This window comes from Cyprinodon variegatus, unplaced genomic scaffold (assembly GCF_000732505.1).
Source record: "Cyprinodon variegatus isolate N-32 unplaced genomic scaffold, C_variegatus-1.0 Scaffold388, whole genome shotgun sequence".
Taxonomy (NCBI): Eukaryota; Metazoa; Chordata; class Actinopteri; order Cyprinodontiformes; family Cyprinodontidae; genus Cyprinodon; species Cyprinodon variegatus.
The window spans coordinates 149,656-169,637 of NW_015150841.1; the positions used below are offsets into that span (position 1 = coordinate 149,656).

The following is a 19,982-nucleotide window of genomic DNA, read 5'->3' on the forward strand; positions in this document are numbered from 1 at the left end:
GTACAACATCCAAAAATCATCGATTTAAAATCAGATTGTAATCACCTGAAAGAAAATAACTATTTGTATTCATTTATATCTAAAATAAACCTGTTTTTCATTACCTAAACAATTTATTTATAAACTGGAGATTTTTGATTAAACTTTAGTTATTCTGAAAATAATAAAATGAATAGTAAAAAAAAGAAAAAAAGAAAAGAAAATGGGCTCTAGTTTCGACCCCTTTGCATGGTATGTCGACAGGAGTGGACTTCAGCTTTAGATTATTATTATTTTTTAGAATCAGATTGACCAAAATTCAAATGTTCTAAATTCATCAGATAAGGAAAACTGTTAGAAATTACTTTGACTTAGACAGATTTCTTTTGTCATTTTGTATACACGAGTGTAAACAAAAAGAAATTTTGCATAAAGATGAAAACAACTCCGTTATTCTGCTTTAAGTGTAGAATAGCCAATTATCTTATTTTAAGGGCATAAATACTAATTTCATCATCATCATCATCATCATCATCATCATCATCATCATCATCATCATCATCATCAACTTTATTTGTAGAGTGCTTAAAAACACATAAGAGCTGAAACTAGACAATTTTATTTTTTAAAGTGCAGCCTTGAAAACAGTAATAAATACATTAAAATATATGACTGTATATTTACTGTTCTAACATTAATTATTATTTTTAATTCAACTGAATTATGTTTATTTGATTATAAATATTAACATAAATCTGATATTAAGCCTTCAAATGATGTGTATAGGCTTATCAAAGTCCCATTTATTAGTTAATGAAAGCATTTATTAATAAGTTCAGCTGAAAAAGAAACCAGCCAATGGGAGAGAGGGGAGTGCATGACGTCAGCAGTCAGCTGACAGGTTTGTTTTGCTCGATAAAAACAGAGAGAGGCAGAAGAAGGCAGGAAGGAAGCGACGAATGAAAGGCTGCTCCAACTCTGCCAGCTCTCTTTTAATTTTACTGCGGACCTAACAGGACAGCAGCCTCCAAAACTTTACAAACATCTCCTTTTCTTTTTGCATTTTAGTTATTTTATTGAGTCGGTCTCTGTTTATTAAACGCTGCCAGCTGACTTTGACGCAATATGTCTCCAGAGAAAACCTTCAAACAAAGGAGGACGTTCGGTGAGTCTCTGCTGCAGGTTTCCTCTGCGCACATGGACACATTTAAAGCAGATTATGGCAAAACATTTAAACTTTTAGCGTTTCTGTAGTGCAGATTTAAACAGCTCCTAGAGGCCTCTCATATGTCTGTGCTGTGGGGGATAAATGTGGGCTTTAACATGGGATGGGGGGCCGCTTGGTGCACAGGATGGCCTCCCTCTGCCTCTCTCTCTCTTTCTAGTGTTTACTTGAATCTGAGCAGAGGCAGGAAAACAGAGTGGAGGGGGGGCTGCAGGATTGGTGTGCAGAAGACTGCATTTTAATAAAGGCTTAAATCAGAGTTTTCTATGTGCATACCAGCTTATTCACCTGTTTATTTTTCCCATTAGTTTTGAGGATAAACAGCTTATAAGATTCCTGTTAAGGTTCTGGTCTGATTAGCAGTGGCGGATCTAGACCAAATGTACCAGGGGGCCAGGAGGGGCCAAGCATGATTTCATGGGGGCACAGAAAAGCATGAAATAAAAAATAAAAAAAACCAAGGGATTCAAATATATTAAGAAAGCTGCATTAAATGAAATTTTAATTCAAGTAGATTTTATTAAAATTATATTTCTTATTAGATCACTAAATTTATAAATTAGGAATTTTACATATTTTTGACCTAATTTATGTTAAAATTACTGTTTTCTCTAAATTTGAATTAGAACGCAAGAAAAATTAAATTCAAATTAAATTCAGCTGTAAAAATTAGAGCAATTTTTTTTTTTGAAAAAAAAAAAAAAAATAGCAGATGGAAACTGGGATCCTATCTCAATACCACTCAAGCTATCACCTTATTTTTTTTTAAGTAATTAGTAAAACAAAATTTGTAAAGAAAAAAATGAAATGTATCCAGAAGTGCTATCAGTAACCATGTCTGTTCCAGTGCATATCATCATTAGAACTTCTTTGATTATTATGGCTTCAGTACAAAAGCCATAACTGGAGCCAAGACATGATCCACAGGGGCACTGGCCCCCGTTGGCCCCTGTCTAGAACCACCCATGCTGATTAGTAGAATAACACTCTGACTGCTTCATCTAAACTTTATTTAGTCTGACAATTAATTTAAATTGGCCTACATTTTGACTTTTCTATCTTCCTATAACAAAATGTCTCCATCATCCACCTTTAACAGCAGCTTTAACTGGAAACATGCAACAGCTTGAATTGCAGATAGAGTCTAGCTAAATGTGTTATCTGTACAGTAATAAGGTTTTCTGATGTTCTTGATGAAAAAGGAAGAGGCTTAAGGAGAAGTTTAAAAGCTGAATTGGACTTCCATCAGTTTCCTCTTATTGATCTGGCTTCAGATCTGTTAGCAAATGAGGGAAATATGAGTTTTTGCATTGAAGTAGGGCTGATAAGAAATTCAATATAATATAGAATTAAAATTCTATGCCCTAAACATAATATTTGATTCCCAATTTTTGAATATAGGTTACAGTCTATGATTACAGCATCCTGTCATTGATGTTCTGGGTTTTATGTAGTTTTAAGTATTTTACTTTTTTTTGTCTAAAGTAGATATTTCAAAATGTGACATCAGAGAAATTTTATAAACTCTGTCAATTTATTTTCATAAGTTTATACTGTTTTATTTGGGATTTATTGGCAGTTTTAATCACAGAACATTGTTACATTTTTGCAATGATACCAAGATGAAACTTTATTTACTAAAATGTAGGAATCTATAGTGATGCGTTTTGGCCGTATCGTCCAGCCCTACATCAAAGTTAATGTTTTTTCTCTCTGTATGTCGGTGAGGATTCCCTTTATGGTCAGTGTTGGGCTTTTATAAGAGATTTAAAATTATAATCAGCTAGAACGTGCGTGTTTGCCATGATTTTTATGTTTATCTAATGTTCACCCAACATAAACACAGAATGCAACAAGATGAATAATGGCTCCTTCTTCAGTTTGTCCTGCATTCTTTTCCTCTGTTTACCATCAATAGCAGTTTTTGAATCCTTTATATGAAATATAAGAGATCATCCCCCGTCAAACCAAAAGGACTCTTAACAGCCTGCTGCTGGTAGATTGGAGTCATAAAACCACATTTCCTAACGGCAGCCTTTGGGCAGATTACAACACGTTATTTTGAGTCCTCCCTTATCAGATCAGAGAAGGAATTTCCCTCAAAATAACTTCATCTCCTACCTGGAAAAGTTTTCTCTAAAATAAAAAAAAATAAAAAAAATAAAAATCTGGTTCAATATTTGGACTAAAACCTGCTTACTGACCAAACAATGCGATTGTTTCGCTTACCTTCATCTTAATTCAAATCTGTTTCTATTTACTGTGTTCTAATTTTGCACTTTTTTGAATTTAAAGAACCTTGTGAAACTAAGATCATATTGTATATTAAACTAAGGGCTGCCTGGAAACCTCCAATCTACATAGGTTTGAATTTTGATTTCATGAGGATTTTTAAAAATATTTCCCACTTGGAAATTAAAATGTTTAGTGTAGGATATTAACTTAAAATCCAACTTAGGAAAGATATACCATCCAAAAAACTCCCAATAGCTTAATAATAATAATCTGATTTTAAAGCTAATATAACGGATTTTCTTTAAATACAAAAATAAAGAGTTGCATAAAAAAATCTAACTGAGGAAAAAGGGCATTTTTAATAAAAATGTTTTGTTTAACTCTTCCATGAACTGCTTTCACTGAATATTTAGTTGTGGACATAGAAGCTGCAGGATTGTTTGTCTTCCCATGTTGACCCTGGAAATAGTTCTTCCCAGAGGAACTAAGAATAACCGACTTGTTTTGCCGTCATGCTGTTTGTCCAGAATTACTCAACTTCTGCAAGTCGGGCAGCCCAGCAAATAGAAGCAGGGCGTCACATGTGTGGAAGCACATTTTGATGACTCACATGTTGCAACTCTGTGTACAGAACCGCAGCTGCTGGTGTGGAAGAGGTGCAAACATTCAGAGCCATTACAGCCTGACAGGGGGGTTGTTTCCACCAGCAGGTTGTTATCATATTTTCCTCTGGGCATTTTTACTCATCCTTCTCTGATCTGTAATTGTCACCAAGCCTTTCTCTGGTATTTAATTCTTCTTTCCAACTAAGCTTCTCATCATTTTTAGCACATATTGACTTATTTTATTGGCTTTCAGCTCCCCTGCTTCGGGTAGAATGATTCCCAGGTTTGGACAGAACAACAAAAAAAAAAAAATCTTTTCAGGGCAACTGTTTGTTTTTCCTCTTCTGTTTGAGCGCTGCTGTTTACTTTTCAGGTCATGAGAGACTGGCTCTGACACATTCAAAGCTCCTCTGTTCTGGGCTGAAATCCAATCATAGATCAGGGTTTTTACATTTCCTCTCTGTCATCGTGAAATAGGCTTTAAGGAAACTAATGTTTTGCTGCAGTCTGGAATCAGTTAATTCAATTAGACCCTCTTGCAGTGACCTTTCCGGTTGTCTTTCTGAGAAATTGGAGTTCTGTTTGCAGACAGTCACAAGACCGGACCAGCAGGTCAAAGCTTCAGCTGACGGATGATTTGGTGTTGCAAACAGCTTCTGACTTCATTTGTTCAGCATCCTCTTTGGTCCCTCTGCTGTTGTGGCCTCGGTGTCCCAACCTTCACATAAGTCCACCTCACTGGGTGTATTTAGTCAGACGGAGTCCAAAGGTTTGAATACCTTCCTGGCTCAGGGATTTAACAATTAAAACAAAACAAAAAATCTGTATATTATGAATAAACGTAGCTAATTATGTCCCAACCAGACATTAAGATATGTTCTTTAGCCATACCTGCTGATTCTAAATTTCTTTTTTAAGGCTTTTAATACTTACAGCTTTAGGTTTGGTCACCTTTACCAAAGGGGGGGGGGGAATAATTCTGCACCTCCTGTAAATGCAACATAATTCCAGATTTTCCTCATTTTTGTAAATATTCAAAAAAGTTATAGGGTTTTGTTAAAGATTACAAAGAAGCAGCACAAAGACGATGTTAGATGCAAAGTGCTCATTTAGGATGTGTTTACCAGCAGGAGAGGAAAGTTTCCATACCTTTAGCTGCTATGCATGGATTGCAATCTTTTTAATCAGTTTCAGGGTTTCAGAGGCCTGCATGGAAGCAGTAAGAATATGTTTGAAGTGTCATTCACTCACACCCTGGGTATCTATAAGGTGTTTGGCTGGTGGGATGAACTCTGCCCTTATTGCCATCCTGGAAGTGCTTCCAAAGAGTTCTGGCATTGATGATTAAGTTGTAGAGGAAGGAACGTTGAAAGAAATATGAGTTCATCGATATGGGTTTTTCTAGGTGAAGAGATGCATCAGTTGGATAATATTTGGGTTTTTTTCACGTATCAGCATTTTCCAATCCGTGCATGAGTCCATCAATTCGGCAGCCCTGCATTCGGATCACATGAGGCGCATGACTTACCCTTACCTCATTGGCTCATTGTTTGAACTGAAATTATTTAAATTGAGACTTGTGTAACATTTTTTATGATTGTGTAATGTAAATGGAGAAAGAGAAAGCAGCACTGGCTTAAGAGTAGACCTGCATCAGTTTTTATTCTCGAAATATCCATTTATTATAGCATCCAGATACATTTAAAAAAAACAACATCTTTTTGCATTACTGTTTTTTTAATTCTGCATTTCACAAACCTTTTTGTTTTCATTTTATTACTAAAAAAATTCCCTCAAAACCTTAAAACTCTCTTAGCTTAGCTAAAAATACACCCTATATGTTGGCATACAGGTTCTCTTTGATTTCTATTCTGTTCTTTAATAATTTAATTGTCATGGGAATTTAGTAGGAAATGTCTTATTAGCAATGTTCAATTCTTTTACAGTATAACTGAGAAAAATGTCTTTAAAGTTTTAGTAGTTTTTAAATTTCAGTCATTAAATTATTAGCTGTGCAATTAAGCCTTATTTCAATAAAAGGCAGTAGAATTGATTTTGCTGTCTGCACATTAACGTACACCAATCAAACATCAACTAAACATTTCTCTAAACACCCATTAGGGTAAAAAAGCATCATCAGGGCCTGAGATAACCAAAACACCATACAGAGGCCCCCAAACCTTTTAAACTTTGTTACGTGACTCATTTGTATAGGAGGAAGCAGACATGTATCCTCCATACTTGTTTTTAAGCTGTTGCACAGTCACTATATTTATTAATAAGTTTAAGAAAATGGGATAAACTGCTATAATTTATTCACATTTCTTTGACACTGCTTGGTGGATCTCTAAATGCGCTTCTCCTCCAACGTCAGATCAGGACGGAGACGAGTCCAGGAGAGAAACCTGTCCAGAGCATTTCCTACTATAGGAAACCTGCTCTGAGAGCTTCCACATGCAGTTGGAACAGTTTGTCTTCTTTCCTAAAACCTAGAGTTGCTGCTGTGCACCTTCTGGCTTTGTAGTGCTCCTGGTGCAGCAGGCTGAAGTGATTGTTTCTCTAATTTGCTTCCTTCTTCCCATTAATCTGTCTGCCCTCATTCCTTTTGCTGAGCTCTGCTTCTTGTTGGCAGAGTTGGAATATTGGATTTGCAAATAGTAACACAGCTTTTAGGATTCAGCTCGTCCACATTAGCGTATTTTATTTTCCTAAAACAGGCATCCCCAAAGTCGTTCCTCGAGGGCCGCTGTCCTGCAGGTTTTGGAGGTTTTCCTGCTCCAACACAGTTGATTTTAATTGAAAGCTGAGTAACAAGCTGTTGCTCAACTTCATTCATCATAATCAGCTGTACTAAAGCAGGGAAACCTCTAAAACCTGCAGGACCGCAGCCCTCGCGGACCGACTTTGGGGATGCCTGTCCTAAAACGTAGCTTTAGCTGCAGTAAGCATCAATGTAGATTTGATAGAACATCAGTGGCAGCTGCATCTGCCGTCTTTCTTTGTTTTGGAGCCGTTGTGCTGATGAAGGACAGAGTGGCTCCCAAACCTGTTTAACCACAGCGTCCCTCATGTAACCAAATCCATGATGATGCACAACGACTTTATTCAAATCCAGCTGTCAGGATTTCTTTTTTATCAGTTCCTCTGTTGTTTTCTTCAGTTTTCTAATTTTTTTCAAAGCGTCTCAATCTGATGCATTTTTCTTTCTCCTGTTTTTTGGCCCAACAGAGCAGCGAGTAGAAGACGTCAGACTGATCCAGGACCAGCACCCCAACAAGATTCCTGTGAGTTCAGCGTCAAATTATACAAGCTTCAAAGTGAAAGCCGTGTCTGGCTTGCCAGAAAAAGCTTGATGTGCTCAGAGGCATGCAGGAAGATGAGACGCTTCCTGCAGCAGAGAACCTTACCGCACCCTTCCTGGGCGATCACATGAAGCCTCCTCTGTCTGTCTGAGTTTTAGGGGTTTCTTTTCTCCTCTCCTTGATTTATGGTTTATTTTGATCAGCAGTGGTTTCTAGAAGACAAGATGAATAAAAACATTGCTTTATTTGTTAATTCGTTGTTAATTCGTTATCTGTGCAGCAATTGTGGCAACCGCTAATAAGCAAAGGTGCACCTTGTGTTTCATAGGCTCGTTTTATCATCGGGGGTGGAGGGGATAGAGTATCAGCCCTGCTCTCCATCTGCTGCCTGACGCAGAGGCTTTGTGGGCTTCCTGTGTTCTTGTCCTGTGTTTGGAAACTGCCGGGTCACAGTGAGCGCTGAGAACAGATGTGCTGTGTCGCTGTAATATAACGCCATAGACACCAGACTGCCGGTGCAGGACCTGTACCGCCGGGACAAGGTTCTATCCTGCATGGGATGGAGTAAAGTCAGATTAGGCTTTAATGGTTAGGCCGAGCAGATGAGCAGTAACTAACGTTTAACTTCTCACTTAAAAGTATTTTCTCATGAGATATTATGAAAAAAGGGGAAGAAGCTGATGTAGTGTTCTGGGCTACGATAAGGTCAGAGTAATAGTTGCTTTTTTTAGCTGTATTCTGGTCAGTTTTTCACAGGTTTCAACCCGCTAGACTTTTTCACATTGTGTCACGGCGGAACCACGACTTTCAGTACAGCAAACGTTTTAGGACATCCTTAAAATGGACTCAAGAAAAAAGTTTTCAGGTTTCAGATCTTAGGAATAAATAGATCAGGTCTTGGTTCTGAGGAAAAAAATCTATTTCCCTTGATTTATTGAAATTCAAAGTGGATCGCTTAAACTTTTGCAGCGATGGCGGATGGCTGGCATAAATTGTCATCCAAATTGATATAACGCTCTTTTCATATGAACCAAAATAAACTGTTATGGTGCTTTTAGGCGAGATTGTAGTTTTGTTAAACTCAAATACCTGTACAGTTTATCAGTATATAAAAAAACATCTCCAACCTAAAACATGATAAATTTATCCCTGAGATCAGCTTTTTTTCTGAGACCTGAAAAGAAATGCTTCAATGTCCACTATGCTTTAGTGTGGTTTACTGGTGTTTTTATATGAAAGAGAAACACAAAGGAGGGTTTAAGTATAAAGGAAAGATTATTCAAGGTTTCCTGAACATGGTGGTGGTAGCGTCATGACCTTTTTTTCTTTTTCAGCAGACTGAGTTAATGGGGAAAATGGGAGGAGCTGTGAACATTTAGAAAAACACACATTCCTTAGGATGGCCTAGTCAAAGCACAGACATGGATCCCTCTAACCTTGCGCTGCAAGCTGGATTGTCGTGAGATCTGACTTTTCAGTCTCACAACAAATGAAAGACTCCCGCTATTACATATGTCTCGTAACAACCAGTGAGTCGGACCAATGACATGCCAGCAGTGTTTTTTTTTAGGGAGGGACATGTAGGAATGAGGACAGTCAGAAGGGCCTTGCTGGGGCATTTCAAACATGGCTACGCTGGAGGATTCACCATAACGCAACTGACTCGGTTTGAGCTAGAATAGCGACAAAAAAACGATGGCCCAAAATGGCTAAACTGTTTTTTGTGAAGCTGTAATGAACAAGATTCGGCAGCTTTTTCTTTAAAAGAAGACATGACAGACTGATAGGCAGAAGCAGCAACGATTCCTGCTTTTTTTCTTTTTTAGTGAATATGTAAAAACTCTGCAGACACTGTGGTGGAAAATAAAAGTCAAGTCCTCACAAAAGAGTTCATGGGAGTAAAAGTATTTGCATACATTGCTTAACTGATCACCATTAGTGGAAGCAGATCTATAAATCAAGATCTTTTCTCTGTTTTGAAGCGGGGAGAAGTGTGTTGATGCAATGCCAAGGAGAAATGACAACCAGCAGTCCAAAATATTGGAAGGACATCATTCTATTTATGGGTGGAAAACATTTAAAATTTGCTGGTCTTCCTATAGAGATTCTGCTTCAAAGCTTAAAGAAGCTAATAGACTCTGTAGACTGCATTTAAACTTGTTTATAGAAAACCAGATGTAGCTTATGAGCCCAAATGCTTCATCTGTAAAGCACGGGGGTGAGGGGTCAAATGTTTGGGCACGTGTTGCTGGACTCCACGCTGTCATTAACTGACCATGAAATCTCCAAAAACCAAAGTATTCTAGATGGATGACAGTCTAATAAAACTGGATCAGCAACAGAACAATGATTAAAATGTTGGTGGAGTTTTACCTCAGAGCATTTGGCTTCCGATGTTTCCAACTGTTGGATGATCGGTTTCAAGGAAAGGCTCAGAAATAGTGGTGATGTTGGTGAAGAGGGCAGAGCCTGATTGTTTCCTGTTGACTTCCCCTGCAGGTGATCATTGAGAGATATAAAGGAGAAAAACAGCTGCCCATCCTGGATAAGACCAAATTCCTGGTGCCAGACCACGTCAACATGAGTGAACTAATCAAGATCATCAGGTATTCCTAAACATCTGATCAGCATTTTCTCTAAGGGGTTATTCATCCTTAATTTCCTGCTTACTATTTACATAAATCTCCCCATCCTAAATGTCCTCTCTCTTTTGTTTCTGTCATCATCTGAAGCACTCATTTTAGTATGGTTCTTATATTCTGTATTTGGTTTTACATTTCATCTCCCTTTCTCTCAGATTGGGGACTGGAAATGCTTTTCTTTTTTTTAAACTGGATTGAATTATTTTCTCTGTCAAGTGTGCAGAAAATCTTGCTACATTTCACTTAGTGCCTGTGAGTTATGTCTGCTCAGATGGACAAATCTTATGAAAGAGAGCTGGAAACTGTAACTGTGGAAGGAAAATCAATCCTGGTTTCTAACAGTTTATAAAACTCTGAAAAATTCGATATTTATGTATATTAAAGAAAATTAATGCAAAAAACATTGAGCAACATGTAGAAAAAAATCCACATCAAAACACACTTTTCTTTTTTTTTTTGTATTGAGAATACAAATCTGGATTGAGAATACAAATCTGAAATAAAAATACTGCGTGTGGACGCACTAGTTTATGGTGATGCATGGCGGAGGTAGTATCATGCTTTGAGGATGTCCCTCATTAGGGCATGTAGGCTGGTCAGGGTTGATTGGACGATGGATGGAGGTAAATCAAGGAAAGAGAAACCCACCTAGAGGCTGCAGAGGTTCTGGTTAAAGAAAAAAAACAACCGTATCTTATTGTGACTCTTTTACTCTCTATTTTCTAATTGTTTTGCCCACTAGGAGGCGCCTCCAGCTCAACTCAAACCAGGCATTCTTTCTGCTGGTTAACGGCCACAGCATGGTGTCTGTGTCTGCGCCCATCTCCGAGGTCTATGAGCGAGAGAAGGATCAGGACGGCTTCCTGTACATGGTGTATGCCTCTCAGGAGACTTTCGGCCACCACAGCACGGGCAACCTGGATCTGTCGGGGTCCTTACCTTCAGTGTTGTAGCTCTGCAGCCCCTCAGCAGGATTAATGTCCATGTGTATATATATATATACATATATATACGTTACAGGTAGCGAGGTCACATCTAGGTGGGGAATGCTCCTCCACTTCTCTATGGATCCATTTATATAAAACGCTTACATTAAACAGTTACTGAAGCCAGCTTTAGGGTTTGGGAGGGATAGGATGAGGAGGCTGGGTTCTGATGTTTTTATGCAGGTTTTTATTGAAAGTGTGGGGATTTTTTTTTTCTTTGCTTCTTTGGAACTTCTGAAACTAGATAGAGTAGATCTTTCATGTCCGCTGCTTCCACATTCCCATCGTGGTCCTAATTGCCTGATATTATTCCTGTCCCTTTCTGACATCTTTGCTGCAACTAAGATTATTGGAAACTGCTTCGCTCTTAGAACAGATGATCGTAGTTTGCATAAAGTACACAGAGATTTAAGAAGACGGATATTAAACAGCGTCCCGAGGAGTGTCGCCAAGTCGAGTTTTGGAAGCACTACAAGGAGCTGATTCCACGTGTGAACAGAGGATGACGATGTTTCTGCGAAGGAAGGGGAGGGATGTTGTGTCCTCGTCTTCTTTGCTTTATTTCTTCCTTCGGAGAAATTCCCGGTAAAAGTTCAGTTAAAAGCTCTTTAAATGCGGGAATCTACCACCTCTTCTGTGGGTTTATTTTAAAGGGCTGAACTGTGGATTAACTCGCCTTTCCTCCTGCCGTCATGCACCTCCTCTTCATACTCGCAGCCTATTGAGGTTTAGCTGCTTTATACCGAAGTGTTATTGTTTTGTTTTATTTAAAGTGATTTTAATCTATGGTTTTTGACTCTGCAGTTTGTAAAGTGACCTGTCGGCGTGTTTGTTACAGAGGGGTGGAGCATTCGTTGAAAAGATGCACATCCTGCCCGCCCCTTTGTTTCTCTCACACATTCAGCAATACAGCATTGTTTTATGTATTTATGTTGGACCATTGTAAACAATAAAAAGAGGAAAAAAATAATTTGTCTTTTGTGTTCAAGTCTTTTACAACATCAACAGAAAACCACCCAAAGGATCTGTTAATGAAATAGCTCAAACATTTTTCCTTTTGGATATTTTCTCTTTATTCATGTCTTATTAAAAAGAAAATAAATGTGAAAAGTCAGGATACCACAGTATTGTTGTTTTAAAGACAACTTTATATATAAGCTTCTAGTCTTAATTTCAAGTAAACACAAAAACCTGTCTACATTTTACCAATTATACAATAAAATACAAATGTTTGGCTGAAAAAGGTCTGGTTTGGACCCCTACCCTCTAATAAAAAGCAGATATGGGGCTGAATGTAAAAAAAAAAAAAAAAAAGGAATTCGTCCCCCTCTTCACTTCCAGCTCTGAGATGTTTGAGGTGTTTCTACCATCTTCAGCCCATTTCAAGTCTCCTTAAAGAATCTGCTAGCTGAAGGTCCGAGCTCTGACTATTTCTTCATTCCCAGTAAGTCTTTGGTGGCATGTTTGGGTCATAGCCATGTTCTAGGGTCCAGTTCTGAGTATCTTTCTTTGGTTTGTTACTGATGGTCTTACATTTTCTTAAAACATGTCCCAATAGATCTAGATTTCCAAAACCATGACACTTCCACCTCCATGCTTAATTGTATGTTATAATTTGGCTTTCGTATTTGATTTGTAAGCAACATGTCCTCGGTCCTATTGTCCAAATTCTCTACTTCAAGACCTTTTATCTATGTTTTCAGTTATCAGTTTGTGGTCTGAGTATGTTGAAGTGTTTGGATCTTCACATATAAACTAGTTTCCAGTAGAACATCTAAGCAGAATCACTGTTACTTCAATCTTGTCTCATGGCTGTTCTTAAACGATCAGGAGCATCAGACCAAATGTCTGAGGTTTAAAAGGTCCTTCAACATGCTGAGTAATAGGGTTCTAATAATTGAAACTTTTTTATCATTTAAATGTGGAATTTCCTAATTTCTTCAATGCCAGAAATTACATGTATTACTTATTACTCAGTTTCATCACAGGCTGCTGGGAACTCACCTAACATTTGCCTTGTCTCAAGTGGCGCCCTCTAGAGTTTATATCGGGATCTTTCTTCTCACAACCATCTTCATTCATTACTAGTAGAATTTATAGAACCTGATCAGACAATATTTCTAAAATTACTAGAATTAAGTAATAATATGATAGCAAAATCGTGTGATGTGATGAACCAAACGGCAGCCCCATCTTAAGCTGAAGAATTGACTGCAGAGGGAAGATGCTTTCATAAGAGTAACTACTTCTTTAATCTAGTAATATATTACAACCTTATTCTACTATGACTTTATTCAAATATTAAGAATTGTTCTCATAGACCTTATATTCTACCACCTTGGTGATTCTCAGTATGACCCCAATACCCTGTACATGTCTACCAGCTTGCAAACTTTTAAAAGATTGCAGCCTTGTGAAACTCAACTTGCTACATAATTCCTGTATTTCTGTGTAATGATAGAAATCAGCAGCAGTCTGCAAGGTTAGCAGTTAATTACAGTGTCAGAAAGCCCAGCCGATCAAACAGGATGATCTTCAAGGTACTTGATGCAACATTTTGTTTGGTAGATCAAGTGAATAAATCAATGAAAATTATTTTATAAAGATAGAGCACAATGCAGTGCATGTGTCTTAAGAGGAAAACCATTTAAAAATGTTCAAAGGTCAGATAATGTTAAATTAATATTTATTTGTGGAAGAAGACAACTGATGCACTATAGTGGAAGTATGCCAGAAAGAAATGCCAGGCTGAGTTTAATAAACCCTTTTGGTATTTTTACCCAGAACTGTGGGCTTTAGTCATGATTGTTGACTATAGTGAAGGTTCTATGATGCTGTGGGTCTACGACAGTATCTATTCTCAAAACCTAAGGTACCTTGTTCCAGGAAGAGGCACCTTAAACTCTTTAAAATACTGTGGGATTTCAGTTTAAAAACCTTGATCCTCTGGCAGAAAAAGGTTAAAATTGAAAATGGAGCCAGATAAACACAAAGTATTTTTAAGTACTCGTACTCGTACTCGTCGTCTCCCGCTTTATCCGGAACCGGGTCGCGGGGGCAGCAGACTAAGCAGAGACTCCCAGACTTCCCTCTCNACCTCGGTGACTTCAGCCTGGGTGATGAACGAATCCAGCCCCAAGCACCCCGTCTCTTCTTCCCCCATGGAAGGCGTGTCTGTCGGGTTGAGGAGATCCTCAAAGTATTCCTTCCACCGCCCGACAATATCCTCCTTCCTTTTTAAGTATTTTAGAAAAATGTAAGACTAAATATTACAGAAAATGTGTAGAAAAGATTAAGCAGGATTCTGAATAATCAAAAGAGAAAACTAGATTCTCTGTTAAAGCCTTGTCGATAACGATGCTGTATGTCACAACGCTAATAAAGAAATAAACACACATAAAGTCCCCAAAAACTGAACCCATTTATTCAAACTTCTTTCCTGCAATGTTAGGAGTTTTTTTTGTTTTTTTTAAAGCACTTTCAGCAATATAAAACCTGAAGTCCAGACAAACAGGGTGCTTACAAACTATTAATATGTTTAAAAATGTACTTCTTAAAAATGAATGACAGAGGAAGCAACATGCACGCTGGAACAAACGGAAACCAAACAGAACAAAAGAGATTCCCAGGATAAGCTCATTTAAATTCACTAAATCTTAATCTAGCAAATTGTGCTTTTATACAATCATCTTAGCCCCAAAAAACAATTCTTACAATAAAACTGAATTTAAAAAAAAACATCAGTTTCAGCAGAAGTAGTTCCATATACTGGACAATGAGCATTTTAAATAAATTCTCTCCCCTGCTCTGCGTCCTCCATGGGTGCAGATACAACGGACCCTTTCTGTGTGGAGCTGATCTGGGTCCTGCCCAGAATCTTTGCCCATCACTTATTCAATATTAATGATGCTCCTGCATGAACCCCGTAGCTGTGAGCCTCCAGGGAGCAAAGACGAAAGGTGTCAATATTAAAAAGTTAAAAGAAGAACCAAACACAAAGAAGTTGGCACTTCAGCATGTTGAGGTAAACTTCCCAAAAAACAGTTTAAAAACGTGATTCTGCCTGAGAGGCTGGAGAGGCGACTGTTTTAGGCCACATGAAGGCAGGCAACGCGTCCTTCTGCTGTCTGCAGCTGACCATACCATGCGTCATCCATCTGTCCATCGTGTGTCAACTTCAGAAACCCATGCAGATGGAAGGTCCCAGTTTAACTGGATGTAACGTCCTCTAATGTTGATACAGCTATTATTTTATCTATAGGATGAATTTTCAGGAGGAAGTAAAAGAGTGATTGCCTGAGTGTCTCCCTGGTTTGGGTTTACCCTGGAAAAGGCATTGAAAAGGTCAATAACACTTTGAATTCTCTTGTTCATGAGAAAAGCAGCTGAAAAAAAACCCTGATTTTAGCACAACGATGAAGGATAATACTGAAGTCTGAAAACTGAAAAAGCAAATGGAGAGCCATCTTTGGTTTGCCATTCAGCTTGAAATACTTCATGGTTTGTCTGAGAAGCTGCTCTAAGACAATGCTGAGGAAGATCCAAACATCTTTCTATAGAGTTAATCTGACGTTAGAAGCTCCGGTTTGTATCTGAGGGGATCATATGAAAGCAGCGCGACCCAAGAGATGAACCATCAGTCCCGCTGTGTCCTTGTCTCATTTCCATAACCAGCGCTGATCCACTGCTCACAGGCACCACCATTCGTCCCATGTTCATTGCATCGCTCTCTCTCACTGATTTAGTCCCCAGAGTCTTTATTATGAGAGTGAGGAGTGAACTTCAGCCGAAACGTTCCTGAGAAATGCAGAAGAGAAAACACACATTAAAATCCTGGCAGGTGGGTGAGTCTCGCTGAAGCAGTCAGACTTCTTTTAAACTGCTCTATGATTAATAGCTCCCAAAGCTTTCTGAAGGTCATTTCAAAGTTCAGCTTCACCCTGTGATGGCTGTTTGTTTTTCAGGTGATTGGATAAAGTTAACACAAATATGAGACCAAAACTTTGCCGGTAAAAGGTTTCTGAGTCAATCTACATTCTGCCCCTTCTTATTACATCCATATAAACAAACATCCTGTAAACACCCAGAACAGCGTCTCATTCTCCACATTGATCTAATAATAATATCTTCAACTGTTTATAAGAAATGAAAATGTTTTTAAAGGTGAAAATTAATTTATAACAGTTTTTCCTGTACAGATATTTTAGTAAGAATTTACATTAAATAAGATCTTATATTTTATCTACAATGAGCACCTCGTCACATACCTTAGGTTATTGCTCTTTATTATTATTATTCTTTATTATTTGACAAAGTTGTATCCTGAATTTGAATAATCTAAGAGATGTTAATAAGGAACTTGCAGTTAACTTTTAAAAATATGGATTCTTTTTATGTTTTGTTGTGGTTTCTTTTTTTATTATTTAACTTTTGCATATTTGAATTTCCTCCCTAATCTGAATGATGTAATTCAGATCTATTTAAGCCTTTTTATAACATAACTAGCTCTGGGATCCATCCTTTTTTTTTATATGATTTAATACATAACTTATATATAAAAAGAGAAAGAGGACCTTCTATTTTATGGTTTATAAAAATATTAATTTTATTGTGTAAAATCGATTATGGGGAAAAACTTGAGGTATTTTAGTTGTTACAGCTGAGGGAGGAGTGCAGCTTGACTGGCCCCAGGAGTTTAGCAGGTTAGCAGCAACCACATAGAAATGAAGCCATGCAGATTGAGGTTTCTGAGCCAAAGATGTGCTTTATGACAGAGAAAAGTTAGAGACAAGTGTTGCCTTCTACATCCAGCGCAACGAGGCCACTGCCTGGATGGGTGGGGATGACGCCAGTAAGGAGAAAATACAATAACTGTTTGTAATCATTCCTCTTTTTGTTTTGCTTTAGAAATCTTTTTTTTTTTTTTTTGAATCTTGACTTTGGAATCCTAACAGACCAAGACCGAAAAGATTTCTATTATAAACAAAAAGAGAAAAAATGAAAACATAAAAGCAGCAGCACGATGGTCATTAACCAGAAAAAGGAATTAGTTTTCAGAATATAGATCAGATCAGTATTGCTAAAAACCAAAACAAATCGCGTCACAACTTAGAAATATACCGTTTGAAAAAGTCTGCAAAAAGACCCTTGTCCTCTAGGAGCAAGAAGCAAACTTTCACCACTAGGAGGAGCTGTTTAACACCTTCTGTAGACCAAAACAGGATGTGAGACAAAGCAGTGCTCTCTAGCGATGAACTAAGAATTTGAAAATTTAGATGAGATTGTTAACATTTAATATCTGAATGGTGTATTATCTTGTTTTATTTTGTTTCCTTATTTTTTTACTACTGAAGGGGAAGAGAAATTTAATATAAGCAAAAGATAAAAGTGATATTAGGATCTGTCCACATTAAATCAGAAGCTTGGCTCTGTCTCACCCTGCTGTGCTGACTCCATTGTTGGCTGCTTGCATTCCTCTGCTCGGTGTCCGCCGCCGCCGCAGTTGTAGCAGGACACATTCCCCGCTGCCCGTTTCTGGCCTCCATTACCCATAGTGCTTTGGGACTGATAGAACCCCGTGCTCTGCTGCTGGTCATGTGATGTGGGGCTCTGGCGATAGAGAGTAGGCGGGACCATCATGGGATAAGAGAAGTGAGGGGCTCCAGGGCCGGAAGTGCTGGACGAGGCGATGAGTGGGCTGAGGTGGAGCAGGGGCCCCAGGGTGAACAGGGAGGGCCCGGCTGAGAACGGCTGCAGGTAGCCGGCAGCTGCATACCCTGGTAATGTACCATAGGGGCTACAGTTACCATGGCAACCACAGGAGCTGCAAACACACATGGAGGTGCTTTGAGCTGAACTCTGATTTAAGGAAGGGGCAGAGGAGGAAGAGGGCGGGGCGGGACTTGTGGTAGGCTGGTAGTTAGGGTTCCCCAGGGCTGCTGCAGTGGGGTTGGTGGGCATGGGCAGAGCGCCCGATGTGGAGGAGGCGGGGTGATAGTGGTATCCGGTTGGAGAGGAGGAGAGGTGGAAGAGCAGAGGTGGCTGGGAGACGTGATGGAGGCTGTTGGATGTGGAGGTCAGGGCAGAGCTGGTCTCCACCATCAGACCTACAGCGCCCCCTGGCCTCCTGCGGCTTCCTGCAGACTCCTGAGGTCCGGAGTATCCATCCATACTGAGACCCGTAAACTGATTCTCCAGCCTCGCCGCCACCCCGACTCCAGGTCCTAAACTGAAACCCGTTCCGACCGCGACTGCACCCAGAGGCTTAGCCCTGTCCTCTGAGCAGAGCGGGGAGGGCCGGGGCTGACGCGTTGACGACAGGATGCGAGCTGGGTTTGGGACAGACTCGGGGTAACTGGGCTGCGGGTGGTAGGGAGCCTGAAGGAGGTTGAAGGGAAGGTGGGATGAGCAGGAAGGTGGGTGAGGAGGAGCCGGATCCGTCTGGACAGGAAGAACTTGGGCTGTGGGACGACTGGAACCGGGGGGGCAGGCAGAGTTCAAGATGAAGCGGCCTTTCTCTGTAACACCTGTTTGGTTTAGACCTGAAACACCTGAACCACAGAACAGTGAGAAAAATCTCAAATGTGTCACCGACCCCCGCCTTCATCACACCCATCTGGTCGCTCGGAGGAGACTTACGTCCAAGAATGTCTCTGCTCCTGTCAAAGGTAGAGTCACAGCAGATCGGCATCCAGGAGGAGGAGCCAGAATAACCCGAAGAGGAGGTGCTGTCTGGGGACATCAGCTGATGAAGAGGAGGAGGATGCAGCGCACCGTCTGCATCCACCCGCTGCTCCCCTGCACGACAGTTAAGGATTTACCTTCAAAGTGCTGCTAATAAACACACTGAAGTCTGTCTTTTCAGGACACTGTAAAGGAAACTAACTTTCACACTTTATTTTCCAAACCTTAAATGCTCCATTGATTAAAAATAAACATTGATTCACATTAAGACTGAATAATTACACCATTACATCTTTCCAAAATTACTGAATTCTATTGTGCTGTAAACTGTAATTGTTTTGGGGGGATAAGCTTCCTCTGCACTTCATACACAAAATCAATCCATTTGTATATATATTTAACTCTTTTTAATTATTGCAACGATAAGATCTATATTTACTTTGTTTTTTTAGGCCAGTTCTAAATAAGCTTGAATCAATTTTCCTGATGGATCAACTATGAAATTCCTCTAATATATTAACCTGGCTTGAATTGGATTGAAACTGATCAGGTTTTCAAAAGTAATTTTAAGGAAAACGAAAAGAAAAATAAACCAGTTTTGATCCATTATAAAACAATAAATGTCCAGGTTATGATAAAAAAGAGCCATCTGTCCAAGGAAACCAACAGCCTGGATAAATCCAAGAACAAATCTGATGTGAAGAGTGTGATCTCTTCTGCTATCAGCCGTTAAGGTAGCAGCAGACTCCAGACCTGCTGTGAGACAGATCCTTCCTGCTTTTAGCCTTGAAAGTAAAAAAAAAAAAAAACACTTAATGTATTTTTTTTTAAATCCATATCCTAAATATCACATTCCTCAAAACTTCTCCAAAGATAATATCCTGGACAACAGTGTAACAAGTTTCGGTTATTTTAATACAAAAAAAGACCACTCAATTTTTCCAATTCTGACCTGAATTCAAACATTATGTTTATCTTAAATAACAAAATTTCATAATTATTTAACCACATTTTTCTCATTAATAAAAAAAATAAAAAAAGATAAATCGATTACCAAGGATTTTTACATGGAAATACCTAAGATTATCCAAATGGCAACTCATGAGAGGTCGGGAATTCTACTGAAAACAGGAGTGCATCCAGACTGAATACCAAAACATGATACCATCAGACCTTAACTTTATATGAAGCATTAAAATCCCCTTAGGAGAAAACACACATTCCTCACATCCTGTTACCTGCAATGGGGGTGGGCTGGGCAGAGATTCCCATATGACTGGAAGGTATCACCCTGGCGATGCCGCCACAGGGCCGCTTCTCCATCT

At 39.0% G+C, this 19,982-nt stretch overlaps 2 protein-coding genes across 2 annotated transcripts; one reads left to right on the forward strand and one right to left on the reverse strand.

The window, feature by feature from the left end:
- The first annotated feature begins 905 nt into the window (after positions 1–905).
- On the forward strand, positions 906–11,930 carry map1lc3b (microtubule associated protein 1 light chain 3 beta). Its single transcript, XM_015387247.1, has 4 exons — positions 906–1,144; positions 7,273–7,328; positions 9,846–9,952; positions 10,731–11,930. Exons 1-4 carry the CDS (start codon positions 1,105–1,107, stop codon positions 10,939–10,941), a joined length of 414 nt encoding a protein of 137 aa, XP_015242733.1. The 5' UTR covers positions 906–1,104; the 3' UTR covers positions 10,942–11,930.
- Positions 11,931–14,432: 2,502 nt separating this feature from the next.
- Positions 14,433–19,438, reverse strand: LOC107092649 (zinc finger CCHC domain-containing protein 14-like). Its single transcript, XM_015387245.1, has 3 exons — positions 18,613–19,438; positions 17,412–18,524; positions 14,433–15,771 (listed from the first exon to the last, which is right to left on the reverse strand). Exons 1-3 carry the CDS (start codon positions 18,713–18,715, stop codon positions 15,716–15,718), a joined length of 1,272 nt encoding a protein of 423 aa, XP_015242731.1. The 5' UTR covers positions 18,716–19,438; the 3' UTR covers positions 14,433–15,715.
- Positions 19,439–19,982: the final 544 nt, after the last annotated feature.

What these genes read in the sequence shown, in the direction of transcription:
- map1lc3b (XM_015387247.1), top strand. Translation starts at nt 1,105, where the DNA reads ATGTCTCCAGAGAAAACCTTCAAACAAAGGAGGACGTTCG. An exon ending in CAAACAAAGGAGGACGTTCG is followed by an intron (nt 1,145 to 7,272) that starts GTGAGTCTCTGC and finishes TTGGCCCAACAG; the next exon opens with AGCAGCGAGTAGAAGACGTC. An exon ending in GAACTAATCAAGATCATCAG is followed by an intron (nt 9,953 to 10,730) that starts GTATTCCTAAAC and finishes TTTGCCCACTAG; the next exon opens with GAGGCGCCTCCAGCTCAACT.
- LOC107092649 (XM_015387245.1), bottom strand. Translation starts at nt 18,715, where the DNA reads ATGTCCCCAGACAGCACCTCCTCTTCGGGTTATTCTGGCTCCTCCTCC. An exon ending in GAGCAGAGACATTCTTGGAC is followed by an intron (nt 18,525 to 18,612) that starts GTAAGTCTCCTC and finishes TCTGTGGTTCAG; the next exon opens with GTGTTTCAGGTCTAAACCAA. An exon ending in AATGGAGTCAGCACAGCAGG is followed by an intron (nt 15,772 to 17,411) that starts GTGAGACAGAGC and finishes TGCATTTCTCAG; the next exon opens with GAACGTTTCGGCTGAAGTTC.